Source organism: Ictalurus punctatus, chromosome 18, assembly GCF_001660625.3.
Source record: "Ictalurus punctatus breed USDA103 chromosome 18, Coco_2.0, whole genome shotgun sequence".
In the NCBI taxonomy this organism is placed as follows: domain Eukaryota; kingdom Metazoa; phylum Chordata; class Actinopteri; order Siluriformes; family Ictaluridae; genus Ictalurus; species Ictalurus punctatus.
The window spans coordinates 11,473,607-11,496,648 of NC_030433.2; the positions used below are offsets into that span (position 1 = coordinate 11,473,607).

At 38.4% G+C, this 23,042-nt stretch overlaps 1 protein-coding gene across 1 annotated transcript in view; it reads left to right on the forward strand.

Moving 5' to 3' along the window:
• adamts2a (ADAM metallopeptidase with thrombospondin type 1 motif, 2a) overlaps positions 1 to 21,420 on the forward strand; it is a 74,701-nt gene extending 53,281 nt beyond the window's left edge. The window contains exons 7-22 of the mRNA XM_017492061.3: positions 11 to 116; positions 1,067 to 1,210; positions 1,821 to 1,953; positions 3,489 to 3,602; positions 3,689 to 3,834; positions 6,285 to 6,460; positions 8,053 to 8,186; positions 10,298 to 10,421; positions 11,452 to 11,532; positions 11,865 to 12,028; positions 12,653 to 12,812; positions 13,027 to 13,159; positions 13,242 to 13,449; positions 13,541 to 13,670; positions 16,178 to 16,252; positions 18,535 to 21,420. Of these exons, the coding sequence (XP_017347550.1) occupies positions 11 to 116; positions 1,067 to 1,210; positions 1,821 to 1,953; positions 3,489 to 3,602; positions 3,689 to 3,834; positions 6,285 to 6,460; positions 8,053 to 8,186; positions 10,298 to 10,421; positions 11,452 to 11,532; positions 11,865 to 12,028; positions 12,653 to 12,812; positions 13,027 to 13,159; positions 13,242 to 13,449; positions 13,541 to 13,670; positions 16,178 to 16,252; positions 18,535 to 19,259 (2,753 nt within the window). The 3' untranslated portion in view covers positions 19,260 to 21,420. The remainder of the gene's footprint in view (positions 1 to 10; positions 117 to 1,066; positions 1,211 to 1,820; positions 1,954 to 3,488; positions 3,603 to 3,688; positions 3,835 to 6,284; positions 6,461 to 8,052; positions 8,187 to 10,297; positions 10,422 to 11,451; positions 11,533 to 11,864; positions 12,029 to 12,652; positions 12,813 to 13,026; positions 13,160 to 13,241; positions 13,450 to 13,540; positions 13,671 to 16,177; positions 16,253 to 18,534) is intronic.
• Positions 21,421 to 23,042: the final 1,622 nt, after the last annotated feature.

A 23,042-nucleotide genomic window follows, 5' to 3' on the forward strand; every position in this document is an offset into this window, starting at 1 on the left:
GTGTGTATAGGTTACGCTCCAGTGACAGGCATGTGTCACCCAGTGAGGAGCTGCACTCTGAATCATGAGGATGGTTTCTCGTCTGCTTTTGTGGTGGCTCATGAGACAGGACACGTGTGAGAATGATTTTTATTCTTTTTTTTTTTTTCATATGCTCTGGACATCAGGGATCATATTCACAAGAAATCTTTAGGCTCAAAGTAGCTCAACTTAATGGGACAAGCAGTCCTAATTTTAAGACTTTAAAGTCTATTTTTATGTTTAAGAACAATTAGATTTTTATTGAAGATGATTTCTGAAAATGGACATCCTTCAAACAAAACTGTGCAGTTTCTAGAAACTGATCTTTGCATTCTTTTTGCCCCTCTTACCATCTTTATATTTATGCTGCGTTCGACTTATCTCAGAAGTGGGAATTCAGAGTAATGAATTACATCTGTACATTCAAGCCGTTATAGAGTTAACAAGCAAATGTGTCTGTATGTTGATTGATCGAAAGCAAATACTGGTATATACAGCAAAAGGTAAGAATTACTACTTTGTTTACTGTTAATGCTGTGAGCAGCCATGTTGATTTGACGTCACTTGCTGAATTGGGAGACCTTCCCAAGTTCCCAATTCCAAATGGGGGGGATATGTATCGGGGGGATTACTAATTTGTTCTTTGCCTTTCCTAGTCAGGTCAGAATTTGCAAGTTGTGACCTTTAGCACTATACCTCAGGGACACAAGAAATGGTCAAAGGCAACTTTGAGCTTAAGAGCAATTTTCTAATCTTTGACATGTCCATAATTCTGCCAGAATGTATTATTAAAGAGACATTTTTATGGGAAAGGTTTTTGTTTGAAGGAAAAAGTAAGCAGTTTCTCCACTTGAATGGAATGGAACCTTTTAATCAATATGTGTAATGTATATTATAATCATGCTTTCCAATTCTCTTGAAGGGTACCAATAATTCTGATAGTCGAGAGAATGCATGTTAGGATGAATTAAGTGTTTGAATGTGTATAGACTAAGCGTGTGTTTGTGTGTGTGTGTGTGTGTGTGTGTGTGTTATGGAACGTCAGATTAGGGATGGAACATGATGGACAGGGTAATGAGTGTGGAGACGAGGTGCCGATGGGAAGCATCATGGCTCCACTGGTGCAGGCGGCCTTCCACCGCTTCCACTGGTCCCGCTGCAGCCAGCAAGAGCTCAGCAAATACATCAAGTGAGACTCCACTCGCACTGTACAGCCATTAGATTACAGCCTTCAGTTCACTGCTCACAGAACTCAACATTAAGCCGTTAAGTTTGGTTTCAAGGTGGCCATTAAGTTTTAGGAAGCTGAAAAGCAGATTGTGGGTCTGTGTAGATGGATGCAGGAACAGAAAATGGCAGTAAACGAGAGTTATGGGAATTAACAGACAGAAAGATTTGGAGAAATGGAAGTAAGGAAAGGTTTAGTAGCAGGAATCCAAGAAGATCGTACAGTACTTCTTGGATTCTCAGCATGACTTAACACTAGAGATGCACCAGTACTGATACTTGGTATCAGGTATTGGTCTGATACTTTGCTCATTTACTCGTACTTGCTCTGACGGTAGCAGTACCAAAAAAACTGGTATTGATGCATCTCTTAATGCTATCATACATTTCAAACAACTTGAAAAACTTAATTAGTGATTGACTTTCATACCTTTCTTATTGCTTTCACATAGTATTTTTTAACTGAATATGCGTTTAGGTGAATAACTGAATACAAAGCGAGGAGTATAAGAGATTCACTGGGCATTTATTTATGAATTAGAAAGCTCAAAATGGTGATGTGTTTCCTGCAGCACCTACGACTGTCTGCGCGATGACCCCTTCGATCACGAGTGGCCGTCCCTTCCTCAGCTACCCGGTCTGCATTACTCCATGAATGAGCAATGCCGCTTTGACTTTGGCATGGGTTACATGATGTGCACAGCGGTGAGTGAGACACATCACGCTGACACCCACAATCAAACCTACGACCAGACTGATCTTCATTTTCCCCACCTATTGCTCTTTTGCTGTACTTGAGAACAGTATTACTAAGTGAATATTGAATGGGAGCGTTAAACAATTATTGTACAATTATGAAATATGAAATGATGAGCATTTATAGCATGAGGTCTCATCCTAGGCATAGAACTATTATGCACATATTAATTATGTTGGCAACATTCTGTTCTGCTGTTTAAGTTTCCTCTTCAAAATTAGCATTATTCCTCTAAGCATTACTCCTCCTAGAGCTTTCAAGCTCCATCCACCAACAAACTTTCCGCCTGTTCTGACTTGAGTGCTAGGAGCTTTCTAACTGATCAGAATTACGGTTTTCCCATTAAGGAAGCTCAAAATGGCCAAAATTCCCATTGACTTGTATTGAAAATGTTGGTCTGTTATAACTCCTAAATCTTTCAAACTACTGTATATTCACCAAACTCAGTAAACTCAGCTATTCAGGCTGTATTTTTTTTTTTAAATTGATCGGACTTACGGTTTTCCCATAGTGGATGATCAAAAATCCCCAAAACTCCCATAGACTTACATTGATGGAATGTTTAGAGCCTGGCTCCAAATGTTCAAGATTTCAAATTCCAACTGTCAAAACGCACACACACCTACATGCACATGGCCCCAAGGCCCTCTTCTCTACCTCTTACTCAATGTCAGTGTCTCTATCAATCTACCAGTAGCACATATTCTCTCTCTCTCCATATTTCTTTCTATCAATCCACCTGTATCACTCTCTCAATCCATCTGACTTTCTACTTGTATCACTCTATTTGTCATCTGACTTTCTACCGGCAGCCGTCTGTCCATCACCCTTTCTTTCTTTCTGTCTTTCAGCTTCAAACTATCTTCAAGCTTATGAAACAGTTTCAAACTTTCAGCCAGGCTTAATCAAGCCAACATCAAAGCTTGTCGTGACGAACTTTACCTATCTAGTTGACAGTTGCAACGGTGTTTTAAGCTCGCTAAATATTAACTGACACCACTGAAACCACATCCCCTTCCCCCAGTCTCACATTAGTACTATTTCGATCACTGTGCTTGTCTCAACTTGATTTATTTTTCTGAAGTGGTATAAGATCTATCGATGCATTTGTGGCATAGCTAACATTAGACAAGTATGGAGTTATCATCAGATATATATTTATAATGGATGTCACTGAATATTTCCAACCGAAATGGCACTTTTGGTTTAAAAAAATAAATAAATAATTTTCACAGAAGAAATATTGAAGAAGGTCAAAAATGTGGCTAGATTAAAGGAAGGTGTGTTGAAACAATTTGCGCAGATCAATAGTGGAAAATGTTGGCTGTGTGGAACCATTTCATGGTTTCTATAAGGTTACAGTGGGACTAGACATGATTCCTCATGATTCCAGAGTTAGGTCTGGTTGTGTATTGTTCTGTCCTGGATGTATTCTAGCCTTGCAAGCTGCATGTGTGAATGCGAGCGTGACTGTTTCTTTTAGTACAGCACCTACGACCCGTGCAAGCAGCTGTGGTGCAGCCACCCTGAGAATCCTTTCTTCTGCAAGACCAAGAAAGGCCCTCCCATTGACGGCACCAAGTGCGCTGCAGGAAAGGTACAGGTATTAGCGTCTAATATAGGTCTAATTCTACGGAAAGCACTTCGGAGCCTAAGCATAACCATAGAACTCTTTCTCTGCAGAACTGCTTTAAAGGTCACTGTATCAAGCTGACGTCGGACATCCTCAGGCAGGATGGACACTGGGGGCAGTGGACTAAGTTTGGCTCCTGCTCACGTACCTGTGAAGGAGGCGTCCGTTTTCGCACCCGCCAGTGTGACAACCCCATGTTAGTATACACTTTCACACCACGCACAGAAATGTTTGGAAATGTTTACACCATTCATTATCTAGTACAAAGGGGAACCTGAAGGGTCTAATAGGACAGAGGTGTCCAGATGTTTTTTGTTGTTGGCGAACACATTGAGAATTAAATATGGAATAGGTGGGTTTTAAATTATTTCTGCTGAATGCATGACTTTATGTAAGTAAAGATTTAGTAGATTTTACTCATTCTAATGGGAATTGTAATATTGGGAACTGGAACTGAAGAATTGCTGTCAAGCCAGATAGGCGAAAGTCTTGTTGTGGAGATTCCAAGCACATCGTAGAGGTGGCTGTCAGTTATCTTGGATCTCACTCGACTCCTGTTCGACGTAATTAGACCAAATGTTTGTTCATGTACATGCTGTATGTTGTGGAGCCAAACAAACTGAACATTCTTTCGGCATGGCACCTCATTAGTGGAAATCGGGATGTTTCCGAGCTCCTGTAGAACTCTGGAAGTGGGAGCAGCTGGTGGCATGCTGAGCTGTGTCTGTGCTCTCATCACACAAAATTGGATAAAAAATTGGATCAAATGCATGTAGCTTGCCTCATACTTGGTTGACCAATCTTAGATTCACCCAACAATTGTGTTTCTTGCAAGACTAATCTTGTTAAATTCTCACATATTTTCCAGGCGTGTTATGGTGATGGATTTCATATCATGATGCACTTCTTTATAAAGTCTTCTGCAAAAATGTTTACCATTCTGGGCTACAAGTTCAGCTAGTCCTTGTAGAGTTTTTTTTTTGCACTCGGTTAGCACTAAATAAATGGATTTGTTGAGCTAAGAGGCGAGCTTCTAGCTATTTCACGTTCTGTTCTCTTTCAGCACCAGTACATGACATTTGGGCTTATATTGTGTATTAATATTATATTCCTTAATTACAGTAACTGATTCCCTCGGAAATATTCATTTTGCGAACGTGACTGAAGTCTTCTGCATTCGCTTTCTGTTTTTTCTTTAGTTCGTGCTATGAGTCAAATCTAAATGTTGGTAATATTAATGTATAATTAATGTAAAATTTACATTTTTCAGTGGGGGAAAGGACAAGATCGGGAGCATGTTACAGTCATTTTTATGTTATAGCGAAACCCATCCTTCTTAATAGTGGGCCAACATTCAAAAATGGGCTGTTTCAAAAATGGCTACAAATGTCCGGTGGTTTATAGTTTGGACCTCCTTATTGTAGGCAATCAGACAAGGCATAAGGATTTCTGAGAAGTAAAAATTAGATATACAAATGTTGTAGTCACATTTCATTAAGTAGTAGCTAGGGACTAATAGGTAAAATCTTGGAAAACTTTCCAATTAGAATTTCTTTCTTTGCTGTCTAGGTTAGAGTTTCAGAATTTTAGGGTTTCCAGAACCTTGGAAGCAACACTGCAATCAACCACTCATGTCTTCACATCTAGTCTTCACGATGGCCAAGAAATGTCACTGAATACGAGCACAAGCAGTAGTCTAACCATTTACTTTCCTCATTTTAATGTAGCCAGTCTTAACACACAGCCTGCTGCGATGTCCAAGCTTTGAGACTCAAATAGCCATGCTAGGCATTTTAGTGTGCACCCCTTCAGATGGAGTTTAGTCAAATTTGGATTGACCATCTGTGTATAAAAAAGATCATCTGAATTGGCATACAGCAGAGTTATACTGCTTTTTTTCACATTTCTACATAATATAAGAAGTGGCTTATTATTGTTTTGTTTAGCCTGATGTAACAATACAATTTAGCCATCAGGATTGCCAACATGTTAAAATGTGTAAATTTTTTTTGTTAATGTGTTTATCTTGTAATTCATCAGTAGATAACTTTACTTGGTTATTGTAGACTCCAACTTGCTTGACTTAAACGAATGTCTTCAACTTGCTTGACTATATATTATACAATTGTGGAAGTGTAATTTCTAATAATCACACTATCCCATGTCATCCAGAAGAGGATGAATTCTGTTTTGAGCTTAGTTCCTCTCAATGTTTCTTCCTCATGTCATCTCGGGGAGTTTTTCCTTACCACCCTCGCCTCTGTCTTACTCATTAACCTCACTTGCTCATCACTAAATCTACATACAGTCTATCGTTATAAGTGCTACATAAATAAAGTTGAATTTCATTTCATTTTATGCCAGTTGCATATTGAAGCTCTGTACTGTACAATGTCCATGCTGTGATCTATCTATATTTAAAAAATTACCTTTGACTAAATAGAGACCTAAGTTTATAATGCACGGCTCACTACTGGTAATTACAGTAGAGGGCCATTTGCGATGTTTTATTTTGGGTGTGAAACTGCTAGGAAATTCTTATTCGTATATCAAATGTTACTGATCTAAACCTTAAAAAGGCTTCATGTTGTTTCAATCATGTTGTTTCAATGGGTATGTCACATGACTCTGTCTGCTCTTTCTCAGCCCGGCCAATGGCGGACGCACATGCTATGGAAACAACTATGAGTTCCAGCTGTGTAACACTGAGGAGTGTGCCAAGGATCTTGCTGATTTCCGAGAGGAGCAGTGCAAGTTGTGGGATCCGCACCTAGAGCACCAGGGGACCAAGCACCAGTGGCTGCCATATGAACATCCTGACCGTGAGTTATGACATCATATTATATCAAACGTTAGTTATGATATATTATTGGGGGGGTGCTTGTTGTATTGCAGATATATACTTGAACTACACTCATTGGCCACTTTAATAGGAACATATGTACTTCTGCTCACTGATGCAATTATTCAACCAATCACATGGCAGTAACGCAGTGCATAAAATCATACAGCTACAGGTCAAGAACTTCCGTAACATGTTCATGTTCACATGAATTATCAGAAAAATTTTGACCATAGCATGGTTGTTGGTGCTTTGTATTTTAATTTTCTTTTAGAAACTGTTGACCTCTTGTTATTTTCACACAAAACAAAGCTTACACAGAATGGTGCGAAAAACAAATATCATTCACTGAGAGGCAGTTCTGTGACTAGAAATGCCTCATTGTTGAGAAATGGCCAGACTGGTTGAAGCTGAAAGAAAATCTACGGTAATTCAAACAGCCGCTCTTTACACATGTGGTGAGCAGAAAAGCATCTCAGAATGCACAGTATGGCAAACCTTTAAGCAGATGGGCTACAACTGCAGTAGGCCACATCAGGTTCCACTCTTATCAACCAAGAACAGGAATCTGAGGTTACACTGGGTACAGGCTGACTGAAATCAGACAGTTGAAGACTGGAAAAAATGTTGGCTAGTCTTTTCCCAGTCTTCAGCTGTCCAGTTTTGATGAGCCTGTACAGACTAATCTTTGCTTTATTGACTGCGAAATGCACAATACGTGCTCCATGTAACATTAAGTCAGAATGCAGTTTAGAGTGTTTAGTTTGTCAGGCTTAGTTCTAGATAGAGATAAGAGTCCTTTGTGATGAGCAAAGACTACAAGCTCTATTGGCTCTTTAAAGCTTGGGTTCCAGTCCTTTGGGAAGTCTGGAGAATTTTATACTGAGCTGACATCAATACTTTGTTACATAATAGGCAATACCAAGGCAACAGATGTACAGAGGCAAAAAGGAAGAAGGAAACTGTCTGTCTGTCTGTCTGTCTGTCTGTCTTAACAAAGGCCCTCTATTGATGCTGTAACAGTACTACTGCCTAGAATTGGGAACAACTGGGTTAAGATAAGTGTTTGATTTGGCTTAGTCATTATTATTATTCCAGTTTCAGGGATGGTTACTGGATTGGATTTGAATTTCTGTGCAAGGTGATGGGAATGCAAGACAAATCTTAGGTTCCAACTTTGGTAACGGAAGGAGTGAAAGTTGAACGGAAGGCTACAGCGTTTTGAGACTAAATGGAAATGCTATTAGGGAACCATGACATGTTTGATTTTCCACCAGGACGAGACTCTTGCATTAGATGGAATTTAGGTAGTCAGAGGTTAGCTGCACCCCTTCCTATCCATAGAATAGTGTTGTTTTACTGTGCTGCTGTAAACAAGGTGTTTGGTGAAGCAGATTTTTGCTTGTTTGCCTGAGTCTAATTTTAAGGGTCCTCTATGATGGAGGTTTTTAGCGTAAATCTCCTTAGCCAGTTTCTAGCTAAAAAGTGGTTTCTATACTTGTATTTCTATATTGCACATTATGTCTAAAAACACTTTCCTCTCCATGTATGCGTTTGTGTGTCTTCTGGTAGCCGAGGAGCGATGCAACCTCTACTGCCAATCTAAAGAAACTGGAGATGTAGTCCCCATGAAGAGGATGGTGCACGATGGCACACGCTGCTCCTATAAGGATCCCTACAGTGTGTGTGTGAGAGGAGAGTGCGAGGTAACCACACACACAGACCACAGACACTCATTCCATCACTGGAATGCATTGCTCCAGTGCTATCAAATGAAGAATGCCAGACTTTAAGCTGGAAAGCTTTAATGCTAGTTGGGTCAAGAGTATGCACTTAACTGATTTTGAGTGATTTTATGCTCCAGTGATTTTGAGCTGCATTTAATGATTTTTTTTTTTTTTGCAACAACAGTTGGCATTGATTGCAAATACAGACGAACTACTTTGCAAAGAAAAACCAACCCAAAAAAACAGCACTTCATAAACCAAACCCATAAAATCGTAAAACACATGGAGGAGACTACTTATTTATATGTCTTTTTTTTAACATTGGAAAATGCACTTACACCAGTGTTACAAATGGCTTTCAGCTCTTTGCCTACTGGGAATTTTTTTTAATGAACTCTTATACCACAGCATGGTTGAATTCTTGAATCTGACTGGTCAGAAGGTGTGGATTAATTTTCACAGCAGCGCTGTCATTAGTTCCAACTGTACCATAAATCATAAACCATACAGGTTTACATTAATATGTTCATTCTAATACGTTATTGTTTCTACAGTAACAGCTGGTTCACAGAGACTCGTACGGCAGACACTCCACATAATATAAAGCTAATAATAAATTAATTTTAAACAAATGTGTTATTATTTAGCGATCGTGTAATCACTGATATGGTGAAGCTTTCGGTACGGAGATGTTTATATAACGTTTATGGAAGGAGTCTCCAGTGTTAGCCTTTCAGGAATTTTTTTTTTTTTTGATATGGGAAAATCTTCATTCAGAGGAGTTTGGGATTTACAGTTTTACAAGCTGCATTTTTTTGTCTTATTAACTTCAAGAGACATAAAAAGAGAGGTTGGTGAGGGAGCGATTATTGCTGCTATAAAGTAAGTGATAGCAGTTTCGTGGATGTTACACAACATTATATATAACTATAAACGGTTAAAAAAAAAGGACAATGTGTTGTTCATTAATTGATTAAGATGTGCAATCACTGGCAACCTGCTGTGGTATAAAAGGAATGGACAGTAAACCACTTGCATTTCACGTTATCCTGGTGTGGATTATTTTCCTATAAATGCAAGGTCCGCTTTGTGTGTGTGTGTGTGTGTGTGTGTGTGTGTGTGTGTGTGTGTGTGTGTGTACTTCCATAGTGCTTTCCCGCTTATCTTTTCATTCCATACATGTCGATAGAAACTTTGATTCTGTCACAGTTATCCAACTTTTCCTGATTAGTGTGATACCATTGCTGTTCAAAGTGTGTTACTGCTGATTAATGCAGATAGTTCATTAGTCTAGTTAAACAAATAATACAGTGGAACACATCAAATTAATGACTCTGATATACTGCTAGCTTGTAAGTCCTCTGCTTCTTGAACAATGATGAAATATCCAGGAAATTTTGATTGGGCGCCTGTAGAAGGCAACAGCAACCAGCAAAATGAAAGTTGGCTTAGTAGTCTTAACAAATAATTTAGTTTAAAGAGCCTCTGGCCTAATCTGTAGAGTAGAGGTCGACCGATTGATCGGTTTTGCTGATTAATCGGCACCAATAACCGATCGCTGGAACAATCCATTATCATCAAAAATCCACACCCATAGCCATTTTTTTTTGCATCCATTGCGGTCCGGTGCCATTATGCAGTACGAGAGCGGCCTCTAGAGGCAAAATACAAACTATCACTGACAAATTTTGTTGTATTATTTGAAGTGCTTTTTTGAAGACTCTATTTTTTTATTTGTTATTTGGAGTGTTACTTTTTGGTTCAGTTTGGATGTATATCTTTTATTTACTTTAATATTTATTAATAGTTATTATATATCAGGGGTGTCCAATCTCGTCCACAAAGGGCTGGTGTGGGTGCAGGTTTTCATTCCAACCAAGCAGAAGCCACGTCTGCGTTTACTGAAAGCTCAAGATCAGCTGATTAAACAGGTGGAATCATGTGTGGCTCCTGCTTGGTTGGAATGAAAACCTCCACCCATACCAGCCAATTGCGGATAAGATTGGACACCCCTGATATATAAAGCACTGAGGAAATTGTCGTCAGCCTTTAGACATGCTTTATGTATGGCCACACTGATGTTTGTGCAGAGAGTGGGCTGTGATAATGTGATCGCCTCTGAGCTGGAGGAAGATAAGTGTGGTGTATGTGGAGGGAACAACTCCACCTGCAAGATCGTCAAAGGCAACTTCACTAGGAGCACTAGGAAACCGGGTGAGCATTCCACTTTGATGGGATGTTACTTCTGAATCTTTTACGTGACCACATGAATGAACCATTTGAACACATTTGAATTTAATTGAAGCACTTTGCATGGTGGTGCATGCGGCTAGTGTTGCAGCCTCACAGCTCCTTAATTCGAATTTAAGCTTTGCATGTTCTCTCTGTGTCTTGTCTCTCTGGGGGTTTCCTCCGGGTTCTCCGATTTCCTCTGATCTCCTAAAAACATGCCTGTAGGTGTATTGGCTACTCTATATTACAGGTGTCTATTACAGGTATATCTATTATAGGTGTGAATGTGTGAAATTGTGGTGCAAATTAGTGGAGAAAATCTAGGGGGAAAATGTCAATTGTATATGCTATGACAATTCTGTTATTTAATGTAATGCAGTTGTTTGCATATGTAAGTTTTACAATTAGTATGTAGGTCATAATGAATACCTCAACCAGCTAGGTATATATGCTAGGTTTGATAATAATGATAATGAGTCTTTATCGGTCATATATACATTACTGCACAGTGAAATTCTTTTCTTCACATACCCCAGCATGTTAGAAAGTTGGGGTCAGAGCACAGGGTCAGCCATGATACATTGCCCCTGGAGCAGAGAGGGTTAAGGACCTTGCTCAAGGGCCCAACAGTGGCAGCTTGGCATTGCTGGGGCTTGAACCCCCGCCCTTTCGATCAGTAACCCGGAGCCTTAACCGCTAAGAAACCACTGCACTGTTTGGAGGGTTTAATCTTTTAAAGCTCCTTTTGTATTAATTGGTATAAAGGTAAACATTGCCTCTAAAGCCGGTTTTCCAGAAGCATGCAAAACTAACCCAAGCCAAACTTTTAATGGTGCAGTACCATTAACACTGTACTGCAATTCCAGTTCCTAGCTGAATCTGTGTCTGGAAAACAAGTCCTAGGCTTCCTAAAGAATGCCCATTTCTGGTACAACATAAACAATCTTGAATGTTTTGTAGACCTGTTCCTTCCTAAGTAGCTTCCTGATGACTTTCTAAAATAAACACTCAGGTTTCCTGAAGATCCTGGAAATTCCCAGAGGAGCGAGGCATGTCCTGATCCAGGAGTTTAAAGGATCTCCTCATATTCTGGGTAAGAAGCTTCACCTAAATGATTCATCCTGAAAACTCTCCTACTCATAACTCAAGAGTCTGAGTGTTTGGCCTCCCACTGCTTGTTATTGATAGGCTCTTCTTGGCATTGAAAACTTTATTCATTCCAGGTCGGCTGAGAAACTTCCGGACGTCTGGAAAGTCATGCCTCTCGTTGTGTTGATTTCTCTCCATTTCTCCAACCACCTAAATCACAACTTAACCAAGACTGATCAATGTTTCTCTTGACTTTTTTTTTTTTTTAAATAATGAATCATGCTGCGTTGAGAGTTGCAGCTGTAAGGTTGGTGTTTTTTTTTTCTCCCCCATTAGCGGTGAAGAACCAAGCCACGGACGAGTTATTCCTGAACGATGAGGGCGAGTTTCCTGAGACCAGATCAGTGATTGAGAAAGGTGTGCTTTGGGAGTATACCAACGATGATGACATGGAAACAGTCCAGACCACAGGCCCGCTGAGATACGGAGTCCTCATCATGGTAATGAGAGGGATTGCGTGTAACAGTCCAGATGGTCATGTTTGTGTTTTCTTAACTGGAAATAATTAATGGTGGGGAGTTTAAACAATTTGACTGTGATGAATTTTTCTTGTGCTCTGTAATAATGACAGAAAAGAATGGCAGAACTGTAGATGTAACTTAAATAACATAACTTGTTGCAATTTAAAGATAAAAAAAAAAATCAGGTCTAGGCTCTTACAGTACAACTCATTATAACATTAAGGGTTTAAACCCTTTTTGGATTGGATTAGTTTGACATGTGGAGGTGGGGCATTGTAATTATTACTGGAATATCTCTAGGATTTTGGTCTTATATAAGACCAAAAAATTTTAACCATAATTTTTCATTATTACACAGTTAATATAAAGTCACTGACCACTTTAATATGAACACACCTCACCTGGTCTTTTCTATTTTTCTCTTCTTTATATAAATGACATTTGGATATAAATATTCAAATATAGAATAAGATATATAAAAAAAAATATTTAGATCTATATTTTAAAATTGTAAAATAATAAACATTAAAATTTTAAGTCAAGAATTAAATTGTATGCTTGACTCATCGCTCTGAACAGATTCTTAATAGATTTCTTCCCTAGGTCCAGTCTCATGGTACATCTAAAGTCACGCTGTCCTACAAGTACATTCTACCAGAGGATCCATCATCATCTATGGAGAACAACTTACCTCAGGATGACATAATGTACTTCGAGTGGGCTCTTAAGAAATGGTCTCACTGCTCCAAGCCGTGTGGTGGAGGTATGCTACGGTAAAAAGGGAAGTGGTAGCTAAGTGGTTAAGACTTTGGCTTACTGATTGGTAGGTTGTGAGATCAATTCTCAGCACCACCAAGCTGCCACTTCTGGGCCCTTGAGCAAGGCCTTTAACCTCAACTGCTCAATTGTATAAGTGAGATAATTGTAAGTTGCTCTCAATACGCGTTTGCATGGCCGTGTGTTTTCCTCCATTGCAGGTAAGCAATATACGCGATTCGGCTGCCGCAAGAAGTCAGATGGTAAAATGGTGCACCGCACGTTCTGCGCCAACATCCCCAAACCCCGAGCCATCAGTCGAGCCTGTAATGTGAAACAATGCTCCGAGCCCATGTAAGCCTTATACTATCTTGGATAGTAGTTTGGTATCATAACAGATGGAATGGTAAAGTCTGTATGTGTGTGTGTGTCTTAGTTGGGTAACTGGAGACTGGGAGGAGTGCAGTAAGTCATGTGGTAAGACGGGGACTCAGACTCGGCCTGTGCGCTGTGTGAGGCCTCAGGAAGACAGCACACACAAAACTGTCAACTCCAAATACTGTGGCGATGATCGGCCCGAGAGTCGGCGCTCCTGTAATCGCCACCTCTGTCCCGCTCAGTGGAGAACCGGACCATGGTCCCTGGTGAGTCTGTACATCTTAGACAGATGGGGGATGATATGAATCTTAGACACTGTGGTCATTTTTTCATGTGCCTGTTTTTGTGTGCTCGCAGTGCTCCGTCACGTGTGGAAATGGAACCCAGGAGAGGCAGGTTATGTGTAGCACTGCCGATAACACCATCGGCATCTGTAAGGACACAAAGCCGGAAAACATTCGGAGATGTCAACTGGTGCCCTGTCCAAGTGAGTGCCTAGAAACATCTCTCACGTTTCACTTATATAATCATGATATCATAACAGTGATTTACAGTGCTGCGCAAATGTCTTAGGCACATGCAAAGAAATGCTGCAGAGCAGAGATGCCTTTAGAAATAATTAAATTAAATGTTTCTACATTATAAAAAAATGCTATAATGAGCAGTAAACAGTAATAAATGAAACAAAGTCAATATTTGCTTTAATGTTGACATGCAAACATTTTTCTGTACTTTTTCATTTTGTGCTGGTAAACTAATGTTTGGGAACTAAATTAATTTTGTACTGACTCAATAATGTAGAAGTCATAAAATAAAAATCTATAACAAGATTATTATATATATATATATATATATATATATATATATATATATATATAATATATATATATATAGGGTGCTTAAGACTTTTGCACAGAACACTATTTACCATACCAATAACAAATAAGTATATTTTATTTAGATAATACATTTAGATTTATAGAGCAAATTAGAAATATAAGCAATAAATGTGATGTAAAAAAAAAAAATTAAACCAACGTAATGCATGTCAAAACCTTTTTTTACCTATTAATTAATGTGTAAAACAATAAGAATCATTTTAGAAAGGAAAAAAAAATAAATATATATATATACAATAGCCTGGTTGCATAAGTGTGCACACCCTTTTATAATTGGGAATGTGGCAGTGTTCGGAATAATCCAATTACATTCAATCTCATGTTATATACTAATTATTATACACCTACCTTAAATTAAAGATCAACCCCAAATAAAGTACAGCTGTTCCCATAGGATTTTCCTGACATCATCTTGGTAAGCTCCAACTAGAAAAGCCATGGGCTATAAAGAGCTTACAAAGCAGATGCAGGACCTCATTGTTGAAATAAATCAATCAGGAGATATACCATGGAACACTGTAAATATTATGTTTATCAAATGGAGAAAATATGACACAACAGTGACACTACTAAGAACAGGATGTCCCTCTAAAATTGATGAGAAGAGCAGGAGAAAACTGGTCAGGGAGGCTGCCAAGAGGCTGACAGCAACATAGAAGTTCAGCAATTTCTGGCAAGTTCTGGTTGCTCCCTACATGTGATAATATTCCCGAATTCTGAATTCTCCGAATTCTTCCCAATTCTTCAGATCTCTGGGTATGGGGCAGGGTGACAAGATGGAAGCCTTTTTTTAATAAAAAAAAAAATTAAAATAATCTCTCAAATCTCTTAAAACCATTTGGAATAATAACTAATTTTCTGACGAGACCAAAATTGAACTTTTTGGCCATAAAACCAAAATATATAATTGGCACAAAAAAATACAGCACATCACCAAAGAACACCAACCCTACAGGGAAGCATGGTGGTGCAAGCATCATACATTGGGGCTGTTTTCTTCAGCTGGAACTGGGGCTTTAATCAGGGTGGAGGGAATAATGAATAGCTCCAAATACCAGTCAAGTTTGGCACAAAACCTTAAGGCTTCTGCTAAAACACTTAAGATGAAGAGGAGTCTCACCTTTCCGCATGACAACAACCCAAAGCAAACCTCCAGATCAACAAAGGAATGGCTTCACCATAAAAAGATCAAGGTTTTAGAATGTCCAGAGTCCAGACCTAAATCCAATCAAAGATCTGTTAGAATGCTTTTGCAAGGAAGAATGTCAAAATATTGCTAAGTCAAGACGTACCAAACCGATTGAGTTTTACCTAAAAAGATTGAATGCTGTGATAAAATCTAAAGATGCTTTAACAAAGTATTATTTTAGGGATTTGCACACTTATGCAGCCAGGTTATTGTACTTTTTTTTTCACTTAAATTATTATTTTAAGTGAAATTTTTTTATTTTAAGTGAAATTTAATTTTTCCCTTAAACGATTCTTATTGTTTTTCACTAGAAAAGGTTCTGAAATGATTTATTTTGGTTTCTTTTTTTTTTGTACATCCCAAAAACCTGCCATTTAAACAGGGGTGTGTAGACTTTTTAGATCCACTGTATATCTGTGAAAAACCATGCTTTTAGTCATAGTCTACAGCCAGTTGTGTATTCACGCTTGTTAACTGGCTCCTTATCTTCCTAGCATAATTACAAGTTTAAAAAGTTGAACATTTAAAATGAATTTAGAAACAAATTACTACTTGTTTTCAGAATTATATATTTATGTTTTCTTCTATTTGACTTCTCAAAATTAGTTATAAACAGAACATAAACTCCACACATTATTTTGGCTACAACCCGATTTTTTTGTTGTTGTTGTTGTCATTTTTGGCCCGAATTCAGATGCAGTAAGATCTGACAGGGTTTTCCCGCAAACCTCTCCACCTTCTTTGTTAATAAACATAAAAACGACATGATCTCATTAACTCATAAATCTCCGACCTCACACCACTTTTCTCTTCCTAATACCACACGTCTCAATGATCGGTCTAGGCCATGTATGATAATTACTCGTTTTACTTAGCTTTCTCTTTCTCTTTCTTTTCTGTCTATAGATGATAAGGGGAACTTCCTGATCCAGTGGCTTTCCAGAGCAGACCCCGAGTTCCCAGCACCCAAGATCTCCTCAAGTAAACGTCCTCTCTCCAGCGGCCAGGAGGCCGTGTGCACTGCGCCCGCTCCTGCCTGCCACCTGGCGTTCTCTTTGGCCCTCTGGCTGTGCTACACTCTGCCTTGAATGTTCTTGCTCTTGCTCTCTGGAGCCTGCGCTTATCTCTCCCTCTCCTCTTGCTCCTCTTTAAGGAGTGTAGGGGGCTGTTTTTCCCTGGCTCTCCTCCACTTACAGCCCACTTTGGGCTCAGAATCAATCAGGTCGTTAAGGATCAGGGGGGTAACGGTGTCACGGGCAGTGAGGAAGGTTGCTGTAAAGTGATGAACGCCTTTTTGGTGGAAGGTTTCTTCTACAGGTGTTATACGAGACAACAGTTTGGAGTTTAGGAGATTGTGATCCCTTAGGGGTGGTTTGTATTATATTATAAGCATATAGTATATAATTTAAATCAGTATATATACTGTATATATATATATATATATATATATATATATATATATATATATATATATAAACAGAAAATAAGGTATGGGTCAAGAGGCCTTGTCATCTTGACTGTTACATTGTATCTTGTATTTTTGTACATATTAACTTGAATAGTCTTTTAAAATATAAACCTACAGTGTTTAAATTGATAAGTCCATGTTACAGACCACAAGGAAAGCAGGGTGTTACGATGAAACATTACGACGAATTCATTGTTGCTTTCTGCTGCTTTTCTTCATGTCTCGTCTCCATATCGGATCTACAGGACGATCAAATACCTCACGGTTCATCACATAGTTTTTTGAAAGAATTCTTTGCATTTGTATGAAGAACCTACACCTTATCCAGGATTTACAAGACACATCTTTGCTCCGTGTCTCCGTGAAAGAAATTTGAAAAGGGGCAGCTAGAGGAAAAGCGATTTTTTTTCAAGAGCCACAACGGATGTTTACAGCTAAAGGAATCACGTCCTCATGCTTTAAGCGCTCTATCATGAGTGTTGGTCTGTAACACAATGCACTGTTCTCTAACGTGTGGTACAGCTATGTTTTATAGACTACACGGTCAGAATTTATATATGTATGTATGTGTGTGTATATATATATATATATATATATATATATATATATATATATATATATATATATATATATATATATATATATATAAATCAGTTATACGATGATAAATATATTCAATGACCTTAATGACTGTTATTATTTCCGTCTTATGCGATTAACAAAAAATATGTTATATTGTACTTGATGTCTATATATTTTGTGCCATGACTGGGCAAGATTTACAGCCTGTGAAGTATTAGCGTTCTATAGACTGAGATATTCAGGGTATTCTCTAGAGGTATTCGTTTTTGTTTTTTGTTTTTTGTTTTGGTCTGCTATTCAAAATCCCAGAGTAAGAAAGGTCAAGAATGTCAAGAGGCTCATGTTGTGTATGCATTGCTCACACACACCGCTTAGAAACACACACCTGGCAATACAAGAGCATCACCTACAGACCGTGGGTTGTTTTGCAACACATTATCAACTCAGTATTTTCATATCACCTCACCTCACAGCTAACATGGTAGCTAATGGCAGTCCTACATAGGCACGGTTCATCGTTTTAAAAACCCCTTACATTTATATGTTTTCTCCTTGTCTTACTCTGTAATGTATTGTTGATGGCTTTGGATTAAAAAAATAATGCATGTGTGAAACTTGTCAGGCAAATATGGCTGACGTAGGAGCATATTCGAACCCATTCCTAACCTACTGAAGGTGAACCTTGATTCCAGACGAACACTCTTGTTTTGAGATACTTGTCTCTGCCGTTTCCGTGACACAATTGTCCACGTGTATCTTAGGATGTGCCATTCCTTTTTTGATTCTTTTTCTTTTTTTTGTCACGACGAAGTCTTATTATTTACATTTCTGAAAATTCGGATGGTCTGAAGAAGTGTTTAACCAAAGTGTTTACCAAACTGTGAATGATGTAACATTTTCAAACAGTTTACATTGTACTGCGAACAAAAATGTGTTGTATTGTACGTGGTGTATATTTGACAAGGACCGAGTGTTATTTATATGGCTTCTTGTCAGCCACATCTACAAGGATTAAGGAATAAAGGGTCAAGTAACGTTGAATATGTAGACTCCAGTACTGATTTGTTTAGTGCAGAGTGAATGTGAAAATTCTTCTTTTTTTCCTCCCTCTTTTCCTGCTAGTAAATCATGCTTTCTCTTGCACATATATAATTGCCCATTATTCCATAATGTTTGTGCTAATCTGTATCTGTGGTATGTGTTTTTGTTCTAGGGGTGCGCTGTAAAGGCGACAAATCAGTCTTCTGTCGTATGGAGGTGCTGAGTAAGTACTGCTCGAACCCTGGCTACAAGCAGATGTGCTGCAAATCTTGCAGCGAAAGCAACTTCACATCAACTCTCAACCTGACCTACACCACTACCAGGTCTCCACGCTCTCACCGTCTCCACACCACACCGCCCACTAGCCATATCTCCACCTTCAGACCTAGCAGCACCTATACACCTTGGAGATACACCACAACTCTGAACCCATTCATCCTGAGCAGAGGAACTGCGTTTCCCAGAACCACCAGCTCCATCCTGGAGGAAACGGATGGTCCGAGCACTTCATCGGACGAGGAGGAAATCACGGAACCTTGGAGAGTCGAGATCATCGGTGAGGTCTCAGATTCCACATATGGGTTTGAGGAACTTACAGGCACCGCTGAATACGTAGTGACCGGAACATCAATTACGGCGTCAACACAATCCGGGTTTACTAGTACAAGTCTTCCGACTGTAGTAAGTCTTCACATATCAGAAGACAGAAAGGAGAACAATTCAGTCGACGTGTCGTACAGAGTTGTTAACGGTAATGAAGTCACCCATAACTACTTTATACCTAAAAAGCGAGTACCCTTCCGAGAGAGAACGCAGAATAAAAGAATTCAACAGCTCCTTGAGGAAAAAAGGAGACAAGACTTTCTTAAAAGACTCAAACTGAAACCTGGAGACTGATTTGACAGGGCTTTTTTATCTTTCTTTTGTTTTTTGTTTTTAATTTCCTTTCTTTCAGTGTCATGGAAACACTTCAGTCTCTGAGATGTATTATAACATCTGTGGTCAATTCACCTTCAGAATGCTGTTAAGTGCCAGAACCTTTTTCTGATTGCATTTGTTTCTGTTTTCGTATGAACGCTTTGCACTTGTTAACCCTCACAATACACACAATCCTGTAACAAATGTAGTCACGGTGATTCGTTTAATCTGGAAACACGGTTGTTCAGTTTGAGAATTTTGCCAAGTAAAATTAAGACTAAACATTTATATGAAATAAACACTCAGCAGCCACTTTAATAGGTACTCATTCGTGCAGTTATCCAATCTGCCAATCATGTGGCAGCAGCTCAGTGCATAAAATGATGAAGATACAGGTCAAGAGCTTCAGTTAATGTTTACAGCAAACATCACAATGGGGAAAAAATGTGATCTCAGTGACTTTGATTGTGACATGGTTGTTGGTGCTAGTGTGAGTATTTCAGAAACTCTCATTTTCATGCACAAAAGTCTCTAAAGTTTACACAGAGTGGTGCGGGGAAAAAAACATCCAGTGATCTCTTATTCGCAGTTGTGCAGGCGCCTAAAGGTTCAACATGTTGTGCATTCTGAGATGCTTTTCTGCTCACCGCAGTTGTAAAGAGTGGTAATTAGAGTAACTAGAGGAGAATGGAATCTGTCCATTCTCCTCTGATCTCTCTCTTCAACAAGGCAAACAGATCTGCCGCTCATTGGATGTTTGGGGGGGTTTTCGCACCATTGTGTTTGATGTAAACATTAACATCAAAAACATTAACCCTTTACTGCATGAATTATTACATTTACATTAGTTCAAGTAATCAAAATATATTGAAAAATTTTTGAAAAACATTTTGATGGGTGGTAGTTGGTAAATTGTGATTGCATGTTCACAGGCACAGTGTATATAGTCAAATAGTGTAGAATATAGTCACAAAATAACACAAAATGTATGAGATGGCACTTTTGATAGTTATGTCAAAGTTAAAGCCCTCCATTTCCAGTTACATAGGAAAATAGTGGATTTGTATTATCGCCTATCAAAAAATTGGAGATGAATAAATTATTACCATATGGCAACACCATGCAGTAAAGGGTTAATCTACTGACCTGTATTTACATGAGTTTTCCCACACGATTGGATAACTGCATAAACATTCATGTTCCTATTAATGTGGCCAGTGAACATAGACTCAAATTCTAATTTCAGCTTCCCTGATAAACATCACATTTCCCATTTCCCTTTCTCGGATACAACTAATGATGGTTACAGATTAGTAAGAACATTCTGGAAAATTTGCAAATCTGGAAAAGGTTGTTGAAAAGTTTGGATTGAAAAAGTTTGGACAGAGCAAGAACCCTGTTATATGTACGTATTCGTCTTTCACGTGTGTATCAGTCAGCAATTATCCAAGAAATAGAAAACAGGAATGTGATGATTTCTCGATAATTATATGTTTAACCAGCAGAATAATTAATATTGTTTAAAAAAATCCAACATACATTCCATTGTTGATTTTATGACAGATACTTAATCCATATTTTATTTCTAAAACCACTACTTTCCCAGCAGGAGCTGCTTTCAGATTTAAAGGAGGATTGAAGATTTTTAAATGACATTCAGACATCCATTGTTAGTAGTAAAAATGTTTCTGGTTGATAAGAATTTAATGCTAGTTTTTTTTTAAATCATGTTATTATTCATGTTTCATGTTGTTCAGGAATAGTGCATGTATTTTAAACCACTCATGCGTTGTTCTTTCAACGTGAGCATGACGGACCAAAATCCTCCTATTTTAATGATATTGTTTTTATGAGCAACATGTCATTACCTACACAAATATGAACCTCCTCATGAGTGTTGTATATATTAATTCATTATTTTTTTTAAATATATTTATTGAAGTGCCTTTGACTCATTGGGAGTGTTTTATCAGTGCAATTCGAGCTTACATGGAAGCCATTGCATGCAGCATGAGCGTCAAATACGTCTGATTCTCGGACCTGACACTGTCCATGCTGTCTGAAGCCAGTCACTTCAAGATACAGGATTGCACGTGCATTCTTTCATACATTATTTCAATAAAATTGCAAGCGAACTCAAGTCATCTGGTTGTGTTTTTGAAAGAATGGAATTCCAGGAGTGATTGGAAAAATGAAGTGGCTTCTTCAGCAGTCCACAAGAAGAGTTATGGTGATGGGTGTGTTGCCGTGATATAGTGTGAATATATTTGGTTTTGTTCAGTCTTCTATCCATAAGGTGGCAGTGCTGGTCTGCAGTGGAATACTGTATAAGAACATGTTGTTGTTGTTGTTGTTTCATAGATACAAATGTATTTTATCCACTCAATGCAACTCTATAAGGCCTTCCCAATTTCTCCTTTGTCTTGTTCATAAATCCAACGTTTGTTTCCATTCCTCTGCTATTTCCTCGCTAATCCAAACATCATTCTTGGCCATTAAATGGTATGAAAAACAAACAGCAGTCATCTCTTAGTAGTGCAAGGAAAGTATTTTTCTAGCTGACAATTGCCATTTCAGTGCATTTTAGAAATAAAAAATATGTTGTTGAGCTGACAACATTATTTGTGGGTTCTGTATTTAGCACAAAGGTCTTTTTTAAGATCGTATATCTGTGAATCATCCGTACTCCAATTGCTCATCATAATGATTTCTATTATCGTATGAGTATTTTTTCTGCAATGTTTAGTGATTATTTTTACATTTCCTTGTTTCTTCTATATATGACTAAGTATAATCTTTATCTGCCCTACCTGGTTGCAGACTTCAGTCTCATAGCAACTGCTAAATTGGTGTAAAAATGTGTCCAGCTTTACATTCTAATTATATCGCTCTACCTTTTATGGCTTCACTCACCGTTAATAGGTTGTGTAGCAACCAAACATATTTTAGAACCTTAAAGCTGTCGCCAGGACGTGGCAGTAATTACATGATGTCATATGTTGATCAACTTGCAACTGCACAAGCAATCTTTTGTACTTGGGGAACTATAAATCCATAAAATTAAACGGACAAGCCAGCACAGACTCATCAGGTAAGTGTTATAAGCTTGGGCTGAATCAGATGAGAGTGGGAAATTTTTAGTGGTGTTGCAATGAGGACTGGAGTTATGGAGCATTAATGTAAATCCACCAGATCTCAGTGTAAATTGCAGCACTTTTTTCTGGGAAACTTGATGTAATACTCTTGCAGTTTAACTAATTAAACATGATTTTTTTTTTCAGCTCAGGTGGATTTCTTTTTAATCCTGGCTTGCAGGGTCGAGGAGGGAATGTATAACCTGAATAGGATGCCAGTCCGTTGCAGGGAACCATGCTTGCACACACACACACACACACACACACACACATTCACAGCTACGGTGCAATTTAGAGCTGCCAATCCACTCAATGGCATGTGTTTGGGAGGTGGAAAGAATCCCAACAACCCAGAGAAAACCCTCTTGGACATTGGAAGAACATGCAAAACTTCTCCGAAATATTTCAGCTGATAATGGTCAAAAACGGCACTTTTGGGTTTGGCTGAAATCATGAAAATAGTGACCTGAAAAAGATTAAATTGTCCTACAAGAAAGTGTAAAATCTAAGACTTTACAAATAATTTTAAGGGTAATAAAAATTAGAGATTAAATAGGCGGGGGATTTTCCCAGTCACCACAGATGTGGCTTTGAGCAGCTGATCAATATTGAAAATCTTGGCAATGTG